The sequence below is a fragment of the Bubalus bubalis genome, chromosome 9, assembly GCF_019923935.1.
Source record: "Bubalus bubalis isolate 160015118507 breed Murrah chromosome 9, NDDB_SH_1, whole genome shotgun sequence".
In the NCBI taxonomy this organism is placed as follows: domain Eukaryota; kingdom Metazoa; phylum Chordata; class Mammalia; order Artiodactyla; family Bovidae; genus Bubalus; species Bubalus bubalis.
Window position 1 is genome coordinate 67,361,448 of NC_059165.1, and position 16,671 is coordinate 67,378,118.

A 16,671-nucleotide genomic window follows, 5' to 3' on the forward strand; every position below is an offset into this window, starting at 1 on the left:
GGGGGGGGAGGGGGGGCCGCACGCCCCCGCGCCGCGCCTGCGCACTCGGCCTGGCCACGCCTCAGTCCCGCCTCCGGGCAGCAATCCCGCGCGGCTATTGGTGCGAGCAGACCAGCGATGAGGTGGCCGCCAATGAGGCGTCCCAAGAGTAGGCGGGGCCTGAGCCTCTCAACGCTAGGACGGGGGCGGGAGGGGCACCCGCCTCACAGTGACGTCAGGCCCGGTTCGCGGCGCGTTGCCATGGAAGCCGCGTTTCCATCCCTGCGGGCTTCCGGGGGCCGCCCCCTCCCATTCAACTTTTTCCTCCCTGGGAGGAGGGGTTGGTTGGTGCAGGGCCGTCCCCGCCTCCTGTGATTCCGCAGCCCCTGCCTACACTGGGCCTCAATTTACCTTTCTGTGCTGCCCACGCCCACGTGGCCTGACCCGCCGCCTCTCAGGTCGCTGCACCCCTTCGGCTGGGCACCTCTTTCTCCTCGCCCCCCTCACAGGCGTGTGCGTTTCAGGCCCGCACAGCAGGAAGGGACCAAGGGCCACAGCCCCAACCCGGGGTGGGGTTCTAGGACTCCCGGGTAGGGCTGTGACCCTCGGACCCCAGGGCTAGGCGCCAGACAGCGCCCTGAAGAGTACCCAGCAGTAGACCAAGTGCCCCCCGCCCTGCACTGTGCATACACAACTCCTGTGATTCAGCAGGTGCCTTGATCTACACCCTCCTTCCTTATCCTCCACCCAGCCCTGCAGTGGCCATCTGGTTCACAGCCCTAACCTCCGGGGGTCCGGCTGCGTGGGCAGGGTTTTCGACCTTAACTGTCCCATTCTCACCTCCACCTTGTGGTTCTCCGAACCAGAAGGGAAGTTTGCGCTTTTAACCTTAAGATTTGAAGGGATAAGGCGGACCCGGGCATACTACCTTCCCGGCCTGGTTGTGCAATGATTTGGGGGTGACTGGGTAGCAGGAGGGGCAGAAGGGCCTTAGCAAGTACTCCCAGGACACTCCTGGACTGCACCTGTTCCCTTCCCCCTGGGTGGGGCTCCTGGAACTGGGGCTTAGGAGGGCTGGGTCTTGGCTACAGGAAATGAGCCTAGGGACGGTGGTCACTAATTTAACAAACACCGCCAGCGCTCTGGACCAAATGGTATTTCTCTTTGAGCCTGGGTTTTCTCATCTGCCAAGTGGGAGGATAATTAGTTCTCTTAGGTGACTGTGCTAAATGAGGAAATACATGTAAAACGACCTTCAGTATATTATGGTGTGTCTCTGTCCAACCCCAAAGTGGATGAAGGTGGGACTTGCCACCTGGCCCGGCCCTCAGGGAGCCCCAGGTGGGCAGTGGTGGAAGACGCAGACTAGGGAAGTTCCCAGCCAGAGCTGGGGAGCTGGGAGTGTTCCTGGGTAGGGCACAACCCGAGCAAAGGCCTGGAAGCTTGATCGCAATGGTCAGGGCTGGGGGGAGCTGGAATGCAAGGCCTGGCAAGCCGAAAGGAGTCCATTAAGGGTAAGGGTGGAGCCAAAACTGAAGGGCCTTGAGTACCTGCCCTAGGCCCTGGCTGGACTCTGGGCGCGATGGGTGTCCTGGAGGCCTGGCACCACCCCACTAGGGGTGGAGCTTGGGCCAGGGGTCCTCAGGCTGCCCCCCCCCCCCCATGCGTGGGCGGGCGGATGTAACTACTTCCCTCTTTCTGTGACTGGGGAACCCGTGGCCTCGAGTGTGGCCAGGTCTCCCTGGAGACTGAGTCTCTGGGCTCGCCTGCAGCCCACTTAGAACTGAGGCCCCACCCAGGGCACACAGCCCTCGGGCAGCCCCGTGCCCACACCCTGCAGGACTTCCGGCCTTGGGTACCGGGAAGTGGCCAGCCCCTCCCTCCCTTGCCAGACAGCTTCCTGCCCACCCTCACCCCAGGGCGGGGAGGGGTTGTGGGAACTGTTATGGGACGCACCCCTCTCCCCGCAGCCCTTCCACTCTCCGGGGTGGTGGGCTACCCCAGCATCTGACCTGGTGGCCCTCCTGGGAAAGACCACCCTCTCTCATACTCAGAAGCCCCCAGTAACTACTCTACCCTCCAGGCGAGCAGGCCGGACGTACACTTGTTTCATTTTCTGTTTATTCCTTGAAGTCACGGTGTTTGCGTAGGCTTCTTTTCCAATTTCATGTTTTCATACAGGAAACTCCCGCAAGGTGCTGGGACACCCCACAGCCCGACCCCCCCTCCCCGAAGATGGGTAATGCTTTCTGGGGAGGGGCCCTCCCAAGGGCAGAAAGGGTGGACAGTTCCTGCCTGGGGCCTCCACCCTCAGACCAGCGGAGGCACATACGTTATTTAAAAATCGTTAAAAAAAAAAATAATAACCATCAGAACACACATTAAATAGATATCCAAGACAGCGTTTCAAAAACAAACCCGCCCCTTTTTTTTTTTTTGAAAAATGAAAATAAAAACAAAATCCTTGACCCCTCCCCTCTGACCCCCCTTCCCTCCCACCCCCCCTTCCCCCCCCACAAAAAATGTACAGAGCTACAGTTAACACAAGATGTTCACATCTGAAACCATTAACTTTAAACACATAACCTGGGGTAGGGTGAGGACCTGGGGTTCTTCTAACAAGGAGGGGCAGGCAGAGGGTGGGGGGAGTGTTGCGCAGCAGAGGGGCGGGGCCAGGACAAGACTGACAGGTGGGGGGCAGGGCCCAAACGTCTCCATTATCAGTAAAAAATAAGTGAATGAAAAAATAACTCCACCCCCATTGAAATGGCCCCAGTAATGGGGAGGTCTGCCCCTCTGTCCTGGGGATGCCCCTGGGGCAGGGGCGTGAGTGGGGGGGGGGTCCAAATTAGACCAGCAGCGAACCCCCCCCCCCACAGGGGGTTAATGCTACACAGCTTTGCCCCTAGCGGGGGTTTCACAGCTCAGCACCCCCGCCCCTCCTGGCTGCCTAAGGGCCCCCCAGACACAGTCCACAGGCCCAGATCCCTCAGGTTGGGTGGGGAGGAAGGGCTGGGGGTGGGGCATCATCCCTGCCCCTCTCCCCAGCCATTTCTCTCCCTATTTTTCAAGAGATTCCCAACCACTATTGGCTCAGTCAGAAAATTAATAGTCTATAAATACCCCAAGCGCAGAAAAACGGGGTGGGGTGGGAGAAAACGCACAGTGCGTGGACGGCGGCGAAGGCTGGCGGCAGGCTCCCCTCCCTTTCCTTTCCTGGCAGGAAAGGGTCCCACACCCCAGCCCGCACCCCAAGGCAGGCTCTGGCCAGCCTCTCCCCTGAAACGGCTTTTCTTTTCCAGGAAAAAGGTACATGGAAAAGGAAATCAGGAACAAGAGTTCGAACATGGAAGAAAAGAAGCAATCCTTGGCCGTCATGGGCTTGGTCGCGGTTGACGCGCACCTGACCGCGGGGTTCCTCGCCCGGTGGTTTCAGAGCCAGGGTTTGCGGTGGGGGCTCTCCTCTCTGCGGCCCCCTCCCCTGTCTGTAAAGTGCATAATGAGGCATCTACGTTTTTGACTTAAACCTGAAAGGAGTGGGGAGGACGGCAGAACGGAAGGGGGGGGCGGCTTCCTTGTCTCCGCTCTCTCTCAACCATCTGGAAAGACTGCTACATATTTGGAGCTTGGGAAGGTGGGCGGGAGGGACCCAGTGCAGGTCGGGAGAAGGATGAGGCAATGGAGGAAGGGGCGGGGAGTGTGAGCCGAATCAAGGAGGCAGGAACCCAAGTCCATGGAGAGTTCGGAAAACCATGGTAGGAATTGAAATTTTAAAAAAGAAAAAGAAGGAAAAAAAAACCACCAGAAGGACACAGAACCGGGAGGGGGGAGCCTCTTGCTGCACCGACAGACAGCCTGCCCTCCCGTGTGAGGCCACGCTGGCGGCCACCCAGGGCTGGGGTGAGGGGCAGGGTTCCTAGGCCACCACAAACTCTGATTTGATGTCGGGGTTCACTTCTGGCTTCCAGACGGAGTCCTCGAAGTCAAGGCCCAAGCCGGCCGCCTCGCTGGGGCTGCCACCTCCCCCACTGCCAGTGCTGTCGCTGCGGCCGGCCTTGCGGCTGGGCGGCCAGTGGTAGGGACCGCGGGCATCACGCCGGGCCTTTCTGCGGAGCCGTTTCTGCTGGAGCAGCAGCTGCAGGCGCTCCACCTTACAGCGGGTGGCTCGGTTTTCTGTCTGCCGCAGCCGGTCCCCTGCAGAGGACGCAGTGGGCATGACCCTGAGGGTCCCTTGGAGGCCAGAGTCCCAACCAAATGCGAGGACCCCCAGTAGCTGCCCCTGGATATCAAGCCCAACCCAAGACACTCCCTCCAGCGAGGGAGCCAGACAAGAATATCTACTGAACTTTCCGTCAACTGGGGCTGTCAGCTCCATGAGGGCAGGGCTGGCCCAAGACAGCCCTTAGTGACTCAGCTGTCATAAACATTAGCTGCTCAGGCTGTGTCTGTTTCCCTTTCAGGACCTGGGCTCGGGGGCCCACTTCACAATTCTGAAGGACTCAGAATGTGTCTGGAATAACCAGGTTTTGTGGGGGCAGGGGGGTACAAGCTGCCTTTGAGCAGGAGAAGCTAACCCCCTCCCTCCCTCAGGCTGACTGGGCCATTCACAGTGGCTTCACCCACCATCTGGATAAGGTGCCCGAGGGGGGTGAGGAGGAAGTGTGGATGGAGCCCCCTCTGGAGGGCACAAAGACACTGTGTGCCCCAACACACACACTCCCTTCTCTACAGGCGCCTGCAGAGCAGGGCGAGCTGCAGCTGGCGACCCCCTCCCCACCACCGGGGGCTCAGCTGCTGGAAGAGGCACACAGAGGAGCCTTGAGAGACCCATGGAGGGGGGATGCCAAGGGGACACTTACCCGGGGGCTTGCACAAGCGGGCCTGGCTCAGGGAGGCCGGGGCCGCGGCCGCCAGCTTCTCACAGGAGGTAGTTTTGGGGCCGAGGTCTGGGGTGCACTGGGCGTGGCAACGCAGCTGTGTGAGTGATGGGGGCATGCCCTGGTAGTGCCGTGTGGCACTTAGGAGGTCATTGAGGATCTGTAGGATGGTCCCAATGTCCCGCCTCGGCCGCCCACTGCTGTCCTGGCAGTTGGGGTGCAGTGTGCCTGTGGGGAGACATGGATGAGGACACTGCAGTGGTGGATGTGTGGCCTTGGCAGTGCAGGGTTCCACGTGTACATAGGGCACCCCTGGCTGACTTGGGCACTTGCACCCCCATTAGTGGACGTGTGGCTGGCCGGATAGCCAGGCATGTACATGGCCACCCCAGGGAGCGTCTCATCCCTAGTGTGTGTGTTACCGCTCATGAGGACATTCTGACACCTACCAGAGAAGGTCCCTGAGAAGACCCCCGGGGCGTGGTTCACGAAGCTCTCGATGACTGCGCCAGGTTTGCGGGAGCGGGAGGTGGGGCTGCTCCCAGTGGGGGATGTGGGGCTGGCACCAGTGCTGGCAGCAGGGGAACAGTCCATCTGCTGATGGGGAAGGAGGGCACATGAGCTTGGGGTGTGAGGGTAACCCTTAGGGTTCAGGGCCAGATCACCCACCATACCATGCAAGCCCAGGTTGTGGGGACAACTATGGGATTCTGGATACAGAAGACATATCTGGGGGTCTGCTGTCCTCCTGCTGCACCCTTCCCCAGACTCACCTCGGGGCAGGTGGTAGAGGCTGAATGGGAGCGGAAAGAGCCGGCTGTGACAGGTGAGGATGCGGGGGTAGGGCTGGTGGGCACTGGGGGGACACGGGCGGCACTGGACACTGGCCGGCAGGGAGAGGACACAGGGGTGGTGGTCATGCTGGGGTCCCCGCGGGTGGCGGCAGCAGCAGCAGCCAGCACGTGGCGGTGCTGCAGCGGGGCATGCTGGGCTGCGAGCTGCAACTGGACAAACATCATGTGGTCCCCCACACGCAGCGCCAGGGTCAGCGGCGAGCGTCCTGACAAGAAGTCACTGACCTGCAGAGAGAGGCCCGTCAAGCCTAGGGCCCCAGCCCGCAGTGTCCCCAGCCCGGCCCGGCCCGGCCCCCCACGCTGTGTGACCTGGGGCCTCTCGCCGCCCCTCTGTGGGTTCTGGGGTCCCTGTCGGTGCCACGGATGCTTAAATAAAATGAATCGGTATTTCCGGAAGCCGCCTCCGCCAGCCCGGCCCAGGTCGGGAGCCGCTGGGGGCTGTGGGGGGACAGAGGCAGATAAGACGGGGGCCTGGCCCACCCTGGCCAACTTGGTTCTTTCAAGGGGAAACCGAGCCAGAGGGGGCGGGGCCCAGACGGCATCTCTGCTCTCAAACAACCCCCAGCTCACACCTCTCCTCACCCTCTCTCTGCCTGTGCACACTGCAGGGGCTAGGCTCAGGCCCCCTCCCAGCTAAGCTACTACTCGGACAGCGAGTGGGTGGAATTCCTGGACAAATTCTTGTCCTAACCTTTGCTTTCTCAAGATAAATATTTATCTGTCCTGGGCGGGGCTGAGGCTGAGGGGGAGGCGTTGCCTCTGCCAGCAGTGGGGGGGCCCTGACCATTCACTCTGTGGCCTTAGTCCCCCAAGGCCTCAATACAGCCCATGCAAACATGAATCTCCAACTTGGCAACCCCTTTGGAGCAGGTGAGGAGCCTGTAAGATCCCCCCATCTGCACTGGACCCCTCCTTTGGGGGCCCGCCAGCACTGCGCTCTCCCCAGGGGCCGGGATTGTGGGGGGGGGGGGTGGAGGTTTCTGAGAAATGACACAGGCCGGGATGACTCAGAACCACCTCCTCCTCCCTGCTCTCTGCTGGCAGCGGCTGGTGTAACCTTCCCTACTTTGGGGGCCATGGGGAGGAGGCAAAGGAGGCGGACAGAGTGCACTCCCCACTCCCTGCAGCCCCTTCTGCATGTGCCCTCCCCGGCCCCAGAGATGCCCTTTGCAGAAAGGGCCTGGGTGGGTTTGTAAGAGTGGCTGCCCCCCCAACTCCACCCTGCAACTTCCTCCCAGGGGAGGGCGAAGGGGCAGGCATGACTTGGTGCCAGGCAGGGAAGCAGTGCTGGGAGCCCAGTCACTCCGCCCAGCGCCTCCCCGACTCCCTCCTGACGCAGGCACCCTGGGGCGGATGTGAACCCAACACGCCCCAGGGGCCCCCTGCCAACCACAGCACCGCCCCCCTCCCCAGGAGCAGGGAGCTCAGGTCACATCTGCCCCAGAAAGCACACCCCCAGCTGGCTCCCGGCTCTCCCCCAACTCCTGTGCCCCTCCCAGTGGAGGACCACCCAGCTCCCAGGGCCCCTCCTCCTCCCCTGCTAGCCGGCTGGCAAGGGCAGGACGCAGCACGCCGGGGAGGGGGCGAGGGCCTCGGGGCAGGAGGAAGGGAAGCCGCTGAGCAGGTTCTGAGGCCGGGGGCCAGCCCAGCCAGGGAGGCCGAGGACTTGCCACCCCCACCCTGGCAGCAGGCAGATAGCTGAGGCCTGTGTCACCCTCCTGGGAGGAGGGCCCCACTGCCAGAAAAATGAGGAAAGGAGGGAAAAAAAAAAAAAGCTGCAACAAAACCGGGAACCCTGTGTGGGCCAGCCCCAGCCTTCCTCCTCATCGCCCTCCCGCGCTTACTAAATATTTTCCTAACATCCTGTCTGGGCTGTGCTGGCCCCAGGGCTGGGCGCCCCCACCCCCTCCCCCTTTTGGGGCAGAGAACAAAGGCCAGAGGAAGGAGGGGTAGGGTGACTCCCCACCCCTCACAATGGGGTCACAGAAGGCGGAAGGAATGTCACCCAGAACTACCCCCCTATCAGAAATGTTGCTCTGGGGAAACCGCAGTCTGGGCAGGGGGAGCTCCACGACAAAGCTGGTGGGGCTGGGGACGCAGGCCCGGGTGTGTGGGAGTGGTGTGAGAGCATGGGCCAAGGTCACCCCGCAGGCAGGCTTGTGAAAGCTGGGCCCCCTCCCCCATGGAGGCCACCGTGGGAGAGAAGACTCTCAAGGTCAGGTGGAAAGTGCTGGGGGGGCGGGGAGGAGGAAGAGGAAGCTGGGTGACCAGGCCAAGCTGGCACGAAGGCGGAGCGGCGCGTCCCCTCCCCTTCCCACAGGCCTCCTGGGAGCACAAACAACCCCAAAGCTCTCCGGAGTGGCTGGGCACTCCACCGGTTGCCCCCAGGGGTGGGGAGGGCGCTAGCGCGCATCTTACCTGGGTCTCCGTCAAGCTCTCCAGGGCCTGCATCACAGATTGTTCTGGCCTGGAGGCCTGAGACTACAGAGAGAGGAAGGAAGAAGAGAAGACCCTGAGGATGGGCCCTGAGGAGGAGTGGGGTGGGGTGGGGTGGGGTGGGCAGCCCTGCAGGGACGGGGTTCCGTGTCAGTGCTGGGGGGTGTGCTCGCAGGGGAGGGGGCTGCCTGCTAACGCGGGGCTTCGGGGCTCGCTGCCCCAGCCATTTACCATGAGGCCCGCCTCCACGGTGGGCACGAGCGTCAGCTTGCTGCCATCCCCCACGCCGAACTCCTGCAGCTTCCCCGAACTGAGCCGGCTGAGGGGGGAGGAAGGAAGAGGGTGAGGCTATGCCGCCGCCGAGACAAGGCAGGGACTCGGAAGCAGAGTCCGCGGGGGAGGGCTATGCTTATGTGGTAGAGACAGAAGTCCATCGCCCCCACCCCTTCCTGGTTTCCAGATCCAGGGCCCCGAGTTTGTCTGGAGGGTGGAGGTCAGACCCTGGCAGTCCCATGCTGGCAGTTCAAACCCCTTATTCCAAGGAACCCCAGTTCTGGACTGGGACACTCCAGTTGCGCCTCAGCAAGGCACTTTTTCACCATCCAGGCACAGCGCGCCCCTTGGCACCCTCCCCCAACCCCGGGGCCGCCCGCTTGTAATTCAACCACCCGGGCCTGGGCTGTCCCTGCGGGCCAAGCGCTTAGCCTTTCGGGGCTTTGCCGGGCGGGCTCCCCTCCTCCCTCCCTCCCTCCCAGGCGCAAGCCGCCGCCGCTCAGACAAAGGAGACCCTCCCCCACCCTCCCCTCCCCCACCGGGCCCCTCCGCTGGGGATGGACATTGCGTGTCCCCGGAGGCCCGCGGAGGGAGGGCTCCCCGGCCTGGAGGCGATTTAAATGGCAGGGGGGAGGGGTAGACTGCGGAGAGGAATCGGTGGCGAGAACAAAGGGGGGCAGAGAGACGCGAGTGGGGGGTGAAACAGCCAGACGCAAAGGGGGCCGCTGAACAGATGCGGAAGCCAGCGGGTCGCAGGCAGAGGAGGCCCCCGCAGAGTCCCCCACCCCCGCAGCTGGGACCCCCTGCTCCTTCCGGGCCTCCTGCCTTCCCGTGGGGGACGCCGCCTAAGCCCGACCCGAGGCGCCCTCGCAACCGCCTTTGTGCAGCGACCCCGGGCGGGGGAGGGGGCCGAGACACGCAGGCCGAGCAGAGGGCGCCCGTGAGCGCGCGGCGCGCCCCCGTCCCCCGTCTGGCCGCCCCCTTCCTTCCCCGAGCGGCGCGCTCTTTGTTCCCGCCCCGGGGCCGGGGCCCGAGGGGGCGACGCGGGGGCTGGGGGCGCGCGGTACCTACGTGTCTTTGTGGAGCAGCGCCAGGCGCTCCTTGGGCACTTTGAGGCGTTGGGACAGCCGCTTGCGCAGCCCATCCACCGTCTCGTCGGGGGGCACCGACAGCTCGTAGCGGGTGCCTGTCGTGCTGTGGATGGTCAGGCTCATGGGCGCCGTCTCGGCCGTCGGGCTCAGCTCGCAGGCGCCGCCGGGGGCCCCGCGCCGGCAGCTCCGGGCGCCGCCGGGCTGCGGCTCCATCCCCGGCCCGCGCTGAGGGGCTGGGGTCCGCGGGGCGCCGCCAATTCTCGCCGCGCCTCCGGGCAGGGCGGGTTGGGGGAAGAGATCCCAAACTGGTTTCCTCTGCGTCCCTGGAAGCGGAGGGCACCGAGCGTCCCTTTGGAGAAGCTCCCAGGAGTGGAAGGTGAATCAGGAATCAGAAATCCGAGTGGAGCTCCGAGGTCGCGTCGGCTCGCCGGGGCGCCTTCCTAGGTAGGGACTACACTCCCAACTCCTTTACAGGGCGGCGGCTCGGGGAAGGGTCCCAGAGAAGGGGGCGCCGCTCACCCAGCCGCGCTCAAGGATGTCTGCTACTCGGGCCGTGCTTCCCCTCGCGTCCCCTCCCTTAGCAACAGCCGTCGCCGCCGCCGCCGCCAGAGGATCTGGGGGTGAAAGTAACAGAAAAAAAAGTTATAATGTATCAACGTTCCGAGGGGCGGGGCTGCCGCCCCCTCCCATTCACTACTTACTCCGCCGGCCCGCGCCGACCAATCAGCGTGCGCCGAAAGCCCAGCCGGCAGCGCGGTCCGGCCAATGGGAGCCACCGAGGCACCGCCCCACGTGGCCGCGTGTGCCCGCCCCTCTCCCCGCCCCCGCCCCGGCGGCCAAGCGGAGTGCGGCGGGGGCGGGGCCGGCGCCGCTCCGGCCCGCCCCCTCCCCGCCCCGCCCCGCCGCAGCCATTCATAAGGCCGGGACCCTCAACAAAGGGCGGGCGGCGGGGCGCTCGGGGCCCTAGACCCCGGGTTGGGGTGGTTTGCCGTGGTATAAGGCGGCGGCCCAAAGCTGGAAGAGTAGGAAGCCGGGGCCTCCCCCTGTGCCCGTCCGGGAAACCGCTGCAAGCGGAAGCGGGACGCGATCCCCGCGCCTCATGGCTGGGTCTCCGCTGAAGGACTCGCGGCAGGGTCGGCCTGCGGCGCCCACTCTCCCGAGAAGTTTGAAGCCCCTGCACGGGGTGGAGCTGCGGGCGGGGCCTGCACTCCGGTGACGTGGCCGCTGCCGGACGGCCCCTCCCGCGCCTGTGCCACCTCGCGTCCCACCCCCGTCCCGCGGGCCGGGCCCGCTTCCCGAGTCGCGCCCGCCCGAGCCGTGACGTGACGCGGCGTCCCCGGCTGCGCCCGCGCGCGCCGCTCGGGGCTGCGGTGAGTCAGCAGCGCTGGCGCGCCCTCTGCCGGCCTCGCCCGGGAGCGCTGCCCAGAGACCCGGGCAGGGGGCGCCGATTCAGCCCGGGGTAGGGGGCAGTCAGACGGGACTGCGGGCGTTAAGGGAGCCCAAGAGCGTTAAGCCTCTGTGTCAGTAGACTGGGGCTACACAGTCGGAGAAACAGAGGCCAGAACGGAAACTAACTCAAGGTCACTCACGGGGAGTGGGAGTGCCCCGGGGGCGGGGCGGGGGCAGAGGTCCAGACTGGGCTCTGCCGGCAGCGCCGAGTCCTTCCCATTCCGGTTCCCAAGGGGCTCCCCAGGGTTGGAGACACCTTGAACCCTGCCTGCTCAAAGAACAAAGAAAAGTAGGGCACCCTTAAGAGCTTAGAGTGAGAACCCTCTTCTTCGGCCAGTGAGGTCCCGCCCCCCACTCACCGGGAGCGGCCCGTCCGAGGTCCCAACTGTCCTGAGTGTACCCACGTCCGGGACGAGTACACGGTGGCGGAGCCGGTCTGGGGCTGAACGGGCGGCCCCCGAGCCTTTATCCGCACCGCCTTCCCTCGGGGTGGAGTTTAGGTGGCCAGGGGGCGGGGGGCCGGGCGGGCGATGACGCAGGCTGGCCCCCGCCCCTGCCTGTCGGCCAGGGCCCTGGGGCACCGTCCGGCCTGGGCCACACGCCCCCCTAAGCTTCGCCCTTTTAAACGGGGGGAAGGAGGGGGGGTGTAGCCCTCCTTGAATGCTACGAATCAAGGGTCACGGTCGGCAGCGCTGACGACTGAGGGCACCCGCACTCCGGCCCCCGCCATAGGGTTTTGGGGTGCACGGCTGGATTTGTTGCCCCGCCCCTTTCCTGCTACCCCAGGCCCGGTGCTTCCGCCTGGGGGCGCCAGCATTGGGGAACGGGAAAGGGTGCCTGAGTCAGCGGCCTGCGTCCAGGAAAACAGGCCCGAGTCACCTGCCTGCAGTGGGGGTGCCCCAGCCAGCTGCCCTGGCCTCCTGCATCCCTTAACGGTGACCTCAGAGGGTATTTATGGAGCGATTCACCAGCTCCAGGCCTGCCCTGTGCATCCGTCATTACCTGCTGGGCTTTGTGACTCTGGAGGGCAGTGACCTTTATGAGATCCTGTGGTATGGAGTAAAATACAGCAGGTCTCTCCAGAACCCCAGGGATACAGGGCCCTCACCTAAGCTTGGCGATCAACATCAGCCCATTAGGTTAGCTCACCTGCTGGTGTCCAGCCTTGGCTGTGGGTGTACTCACCCTACCCATCTTACAGGTGATGAAACCGAGAGCATACAGCCATTGGTTTGTCTGCAGCTTTGTCCCTGCAGGTTGCCTCGTGTAGGCTTTCTAAGGGTGACCCTGACTGAGGGCAGGGCCCTCTCTGTCCAGAGGAGGGGGACCCCAGGCCACCCCTATCCCCTTATCTGCGCCTCCCTTTATCTGACCCAACCACCTCCACCTCCACCCTTGCCCTGGGGCCCCTCCCAGGGCTGTGCTCCTTTCTAGGATGGAGCCAGTCCTCATCCTGCTCCCACCCAAGGCCCCCCAGCCTCTGCCCCCCACCCTGTCACAGGCACACCCAGACACTCCCAGTCACATAGGATCAGGGCTGGGCCTGAGGGATGGACAAGAGCTTGCCAGAGACAGAAGACCTCCAGGGAGGAGCAAGTCCACGACAAGCACAAGAGGCTTGAAAGAGGGCCCCAAGGTCAGGTGTGGGACCAGGCCATTGGCCTACATTCAGGGAGAGCAGGGAAGCAGCATGGGGGACGTGGGCTCTGAAGCCGCAGCATCTGAGCACAGTGGGACTCCAGGGCGGGCAGGCCAGGTGGGACCCTCAAGTGAGCAGGTGGCACTGGGTGGGGGTGTTGTGGAGACCTCAGGTGGGTCTCTGATCTCACCTGGCTGGGTTCCTCTGCCTGCAGGGGAGTGGGCTGGTCCTGGCATGGGGCCCCTGAAGGTCACACACACAGGAGGGGACCAGCCCCTGCCTGGCTTTTCAAGTCCAAGTTGATAAACATGCCAGATCAGCCTGCTTCAGGCTCTCCTTCTCAGAAGACCCCTCTCACCTGGCTGCTGGTCCCAGGTTGCGAGCACACTCCAGATATGAGGGCATCCCTTCCCGGGAAGGAGATGAGCCCTTGGGCACCACCTAGCCTGCACTCTCAGTAGGGGGTCATGGTCCCTGGTTCCTGGCCCTGTGACCACTCCCACCCCGGGTGCCCTGACCCCAGGATAAGACCTGGCCTGTGCCGGCCATCCCTGCAGTCTATCAGCACAGGGGTCCCCAGGCCAGGCTCCAAGCCTTGCCCATCCCTCAGGGGGCCTGCTCTGCACTGTGGGGCCCAGCTATGTCCCAGTCCCAGAATGCCGGAGGCAGGTTCCCTGGTATCAGGGCCGCTGCTTCAGTGGTCGGCGATGGTCTCCTTCCGCAGGCCCCCTGCCGTGTCCTCACTCTTATTTATAAACCAGATAAGAAGCTGGCCAGGAGTCGGAAAACCTGTGCCCTAAGCCGGGGGGCGGAGGGGTGGGGCGGGCTGCACCTGAGCCCCCAGAGCAGTTCCAGCTTTATCTGAGCTGGGGGTTCTTGGGCAAGTGGGGGCCGGCTGCTTGGGCTTCACCTGCCCAGAAGGATCAAGCCTGGACAAATGCCCGCTTCAGAGCTGCAAGCTGGCATGGCAGCTCCCGGGACACCAAGCCTCAGAAACAGCCGTGGGACAGTCATTCGCACGGGACCATGACACAAGACCACGCTGCCCATCCGTACCAATGAAGAGCCCTGGAGTGGCCTCTCTGTCACCTTCTGGCTGCCAGTGACACACAGGGAGGCCCGAGCTCTCCCACACATTCACTCCCCTGGAATCCCCTGCCCGCTCTGCTTGGACCCAGACCCAGGAAGGGGGCAAGGCGACTCCTGCCGGCCATCTGAAGCCAGCTCCAGGACACCCCTCGGTTACAAAAAAAGGAGTGACTGGCTGAAGGAGGTGGGATAGCACTGAAGCTTCCAGGTGCCAGGACCGCCCCCGCCCAGCCACCCCACCCATCTGGGGCCATTCCAGGGGCCGGGGTGCCACGGAGGTGCCAACACCACCAGGGACTGGGCGCCCAGCCAGCTGGGGCCACCCACAGGCCAGGCGAACACAGGGCGGGGCCTCCATGGGAGCAGGCAAAGCCAGCCCCTTCCCAGGGCAGCTAGGGCGGGGCGCCCGCGGGGCACACGTCAGTCTGGAACCTGGTAGAGCCCTGCTGTCCTCTGGGCGGCCCAGGCCCAGCCCACAAGTGGCAAACCACACCCCTGCCCACCATCCCCAGCCCCAGCTTGATGACCTTTGCCTGTCCCCACCCTCTCGGGATGAAGGCCAGAACCCAGCCTGGTTTTACTAGCAGTGTCCCCGCCCCCCCAGCTTACTGCAGACACTCAGGATGTTTCAGGACACAGCCTGCGGCCCCAGGAAAGCTGAAGCTAGCATTCAGCACCCCGCCTCAGTGGGCAGACACAGGAAGCCAGCGAGACGCTGAGCTGAATCCGGAGCCCACCACCAAGCAGGATAAAATCAGCATAAACAAGTTGGATCCTAGGTCTTTAATACGGGCTGGGCAGGGGGCAGGCTGTCTGCTGGAGGTGGTTAGGAGCAGCGGTCTCTGCAGCAGACACTGCAGGGGCAGAGCAGTGGTGCAGATGGCAGGAGAATCCCCCAGGAGGACAGCATTCCTCGCGGGCAGGGCAAGTGTCCCAGTTTGCCCCCAGCCACCCAACCTGCCAGAGCTGGCTTGTTTCCCTGGGTTTATTTAGCGAAAAGGGGTAGGGCCCCAAGGGGCGCTCTGGGCAGAAACTGGCACTGTGCTGCCCCCTGGTGGCTTATTAACAGGACAGCTTCACGCAGGCCCGCTCCCTGTCAGCCTGCACCCATGGGGAGCTGGGTCTTCATGCCAGGCCACCCTTGCCCAGCTCCGACCAGGTCTCCCAGCTGGACCAGTGTGAGGCAGGCACCGCCTACTCCAGAGCCTTCACCAAGGCCTCGTTGGCCTCGATGCGGATTTGGATCTCAGCCCGAGTGGCCTCGTCTGCTGCCCCCAACAGCTCCGACTGTGCCTTCTCCAGGTTCGCTTTGGCTGCCTGCAGGGGGTGGGGGTGGGTGAGGGCTGAGCAGGGACCCCAGCCCGGCACCTGTTCCCACCAAACCCCTGCTTCCCCCAGGACACTCACCCCCAGATCCAGCATGTCCAAGGTGACAGCTTCCTCAGCCAGTAACTGCACAGAGGAGTCAGCATTCACTGTGACTGAGCCGCTACTCACTGCAGGAAGAGGGAGCTTGAGAGTCAGCCCCACAGCCCCTGTGAGGCTGGGAGGCTGACCCTACAACCTGGCTCCAGCGTTGAAAGGCCCCAGCACACAAGTGGACAGGCAGCCAACAAGTGCATCCGCTGGGGGCTGGACACGGAGACAGAGACCCCTCTCTTTGCCCGGCAGCTGAGCTAAAGTTGGGGTGATCCCCAGCTGAATTCCAGTGCTGGACAGGAGCCATGCTGTGAAAGACCTTTACAGAACCAAGGACCCCTTCTCCAAAAGGCGCCTGCCAGACAGCACTCTTAGGTCTCTTTCCCCAGTCTGTCAGTCCCAACTGCTGAGCAGTTACATCCCAAACCACAACTGGACTACTGCCCGTATGGGGGCGGTCTATGTCCCTGGCGCCCTTTCTCAAGCTGCCACCTGAAAACAGAACTGAAAACACTCTGCTGAGACGTGCGTCCCCTACTCTCTCTGTGCCCACTCGACTCACCGAAGTATTTGGAGGTGGTGCCATCCTCAGCGTGGACCACAACCAGGCCTGGCCGCAGGACCTGCAAAGTGGGCACATGGGCTGCAAGGATGCCAAAGGCGCCGGTCTGCGTGGGCACGTCCACCTGGCGGACGTTGGCGCCGTTGAAGAACACCTAGAGAACACACGTGAAGAAAGGGTCACCTAAGGCCAGTCCCTCGAGGCCCAGCAGTCGGTGTCCTCTGTAGTTAAACAACTAGAACAGGACTGATAGGTGCGGGGCGGGGGAGGGGGGCACAGGCGGCTCCGCTGCGGCCAATGTTTTGGAGGGGTACAGCACCTTCCTCTACTTGAGGACGAAATCCAGACACCTTAGCCTTCGCGGAAGCAGATACGGTTAAAGCACCACCAGCGAGCCGCCAGGGGAGGAGACACTGAATTCGGCAGAAGGGTTAAGGGGGTCAGGTTCTGAACCTCGCGAAGACGAATGCATGCCGAAATAGGGGCTGAGGGCAGGCGACCCAAGAACTGGGGGCTCGGATCCCAGACCACAGGTCCAGAATGCGGGTGGTCTCCGACCCGAAGGTTGGGGGCTCGGATCCCGGACCACATGGAGGAGGGGCGAGGGTCTGGAACGGGGGTCTCCGACCTGAGGGTTGGGAGTTCGCATCCCGGATCACGCGGAGGGGCGCGAGTCTGGAGTGGGAGTCGCCGACCTGAGGACTGGGGGCTCGGATCCTGGGCCACATGGGGGAGGGGTCCAGAATGGGGTCCCGAGCACCGCGGACGTCCGAACCTGCGTGGGTGAGGCGAAGGTGAAGGACATCTGTCCCGGACCCGCGGCAGGGGCCTGAGCAGCGGCAGCCTCGGCGTAGGCGCGGACCTGGCGTACGAGGCGGCCCAAACCCGGACGGCGGAGCAACGCGGAAGGGAGCATGATGGCTGGCGGACAGCGGAAGGCGACGCGGAGGCGAGCTCACTCCTGTTAAACGGGAGCGGCCTGGAGGGCGAGGAGGACGACGCG

At 64.0% G+C, this 16,671-nt stretch overlaps 2 protein-coding genes across 6 annotated transcripts; both read right to left on the reverse strand.

The window, feature by feature from the left end:
- Positions 1–2,078: 2,078 nt before the first annotated feature.
- Positions 2,079–11,475, reverse strand: MIDN (midnolin). Of its 5 annotated transcripts, XM_025292777.3 has the most exons (10): positions 11,319–11,334; positions 11,100–11,227; positions 9,491–10,124; positions 8,378–8,465; positions 8,129–8,191; positions 6,020–6,148; positions 5,630–5,935; positions 5,306–5,453; positions 4,839–5,084; positions 2,079–4,173 (listed from the first exon to the last, which is right to left on the reverse strand). In XM_025292777.3, the coding sequence occupies exons 3-10, from the start codon at positions 9,721–9,723 to the stop codon at positions 3,896–3,898; spliced, it is 1,491 nt and encodes a 496-aa protein (XP_025148562.1). In that variant the 5' UTR covers positions 9,724–10,124; positions 11,100–11,227; positions 11,319–11,334; the 3' UTR covers positions 2,079–3,895. The 5 variants fall into 5 exon arrangements, with proteins under 5 accessions (XP_025148562.1, XP_025148563.1, XP_025148561.1 ...); XM_025292778.3 differs by lacking the exon at positions 11,100–11,227 and having other exon boundaries at positions 5,306–5,450; positions 11,319–11,475; XM_025292776.3 differs by lacking the exon at positions 11,100–11,227 and having other exon boundaries at positions 11,319–11,475.
- Positions 11,476–14,455: 2,980 nt separating this feature from the next.
- ATP5F1D (ATP synthase F1 subunit delta) lies at positions 14,456–16,592 on the reverse strand. Its single transcript, XM_006050505.3, has 4 exons — positions 16,444–16,592; positions 15,669–15,822; positions 15,095–15,183; positions 14,456–15,004 (listed from the first exon to the last, which is right to left on the reverse strand). Exons 1-4 carry the CDS (start codon positions 16,582–16,584, stop codon positions 14,882–14,884), a joined length of 507 nt encoding a protein of 168 aa, XP_006050567.1. The 5' UTR covers positions 16,585–16,592; the 3' UTR covers positions 14,456–14,881.
- Positions 16,593–16,671: the final 79 nt, after the last annotated feature.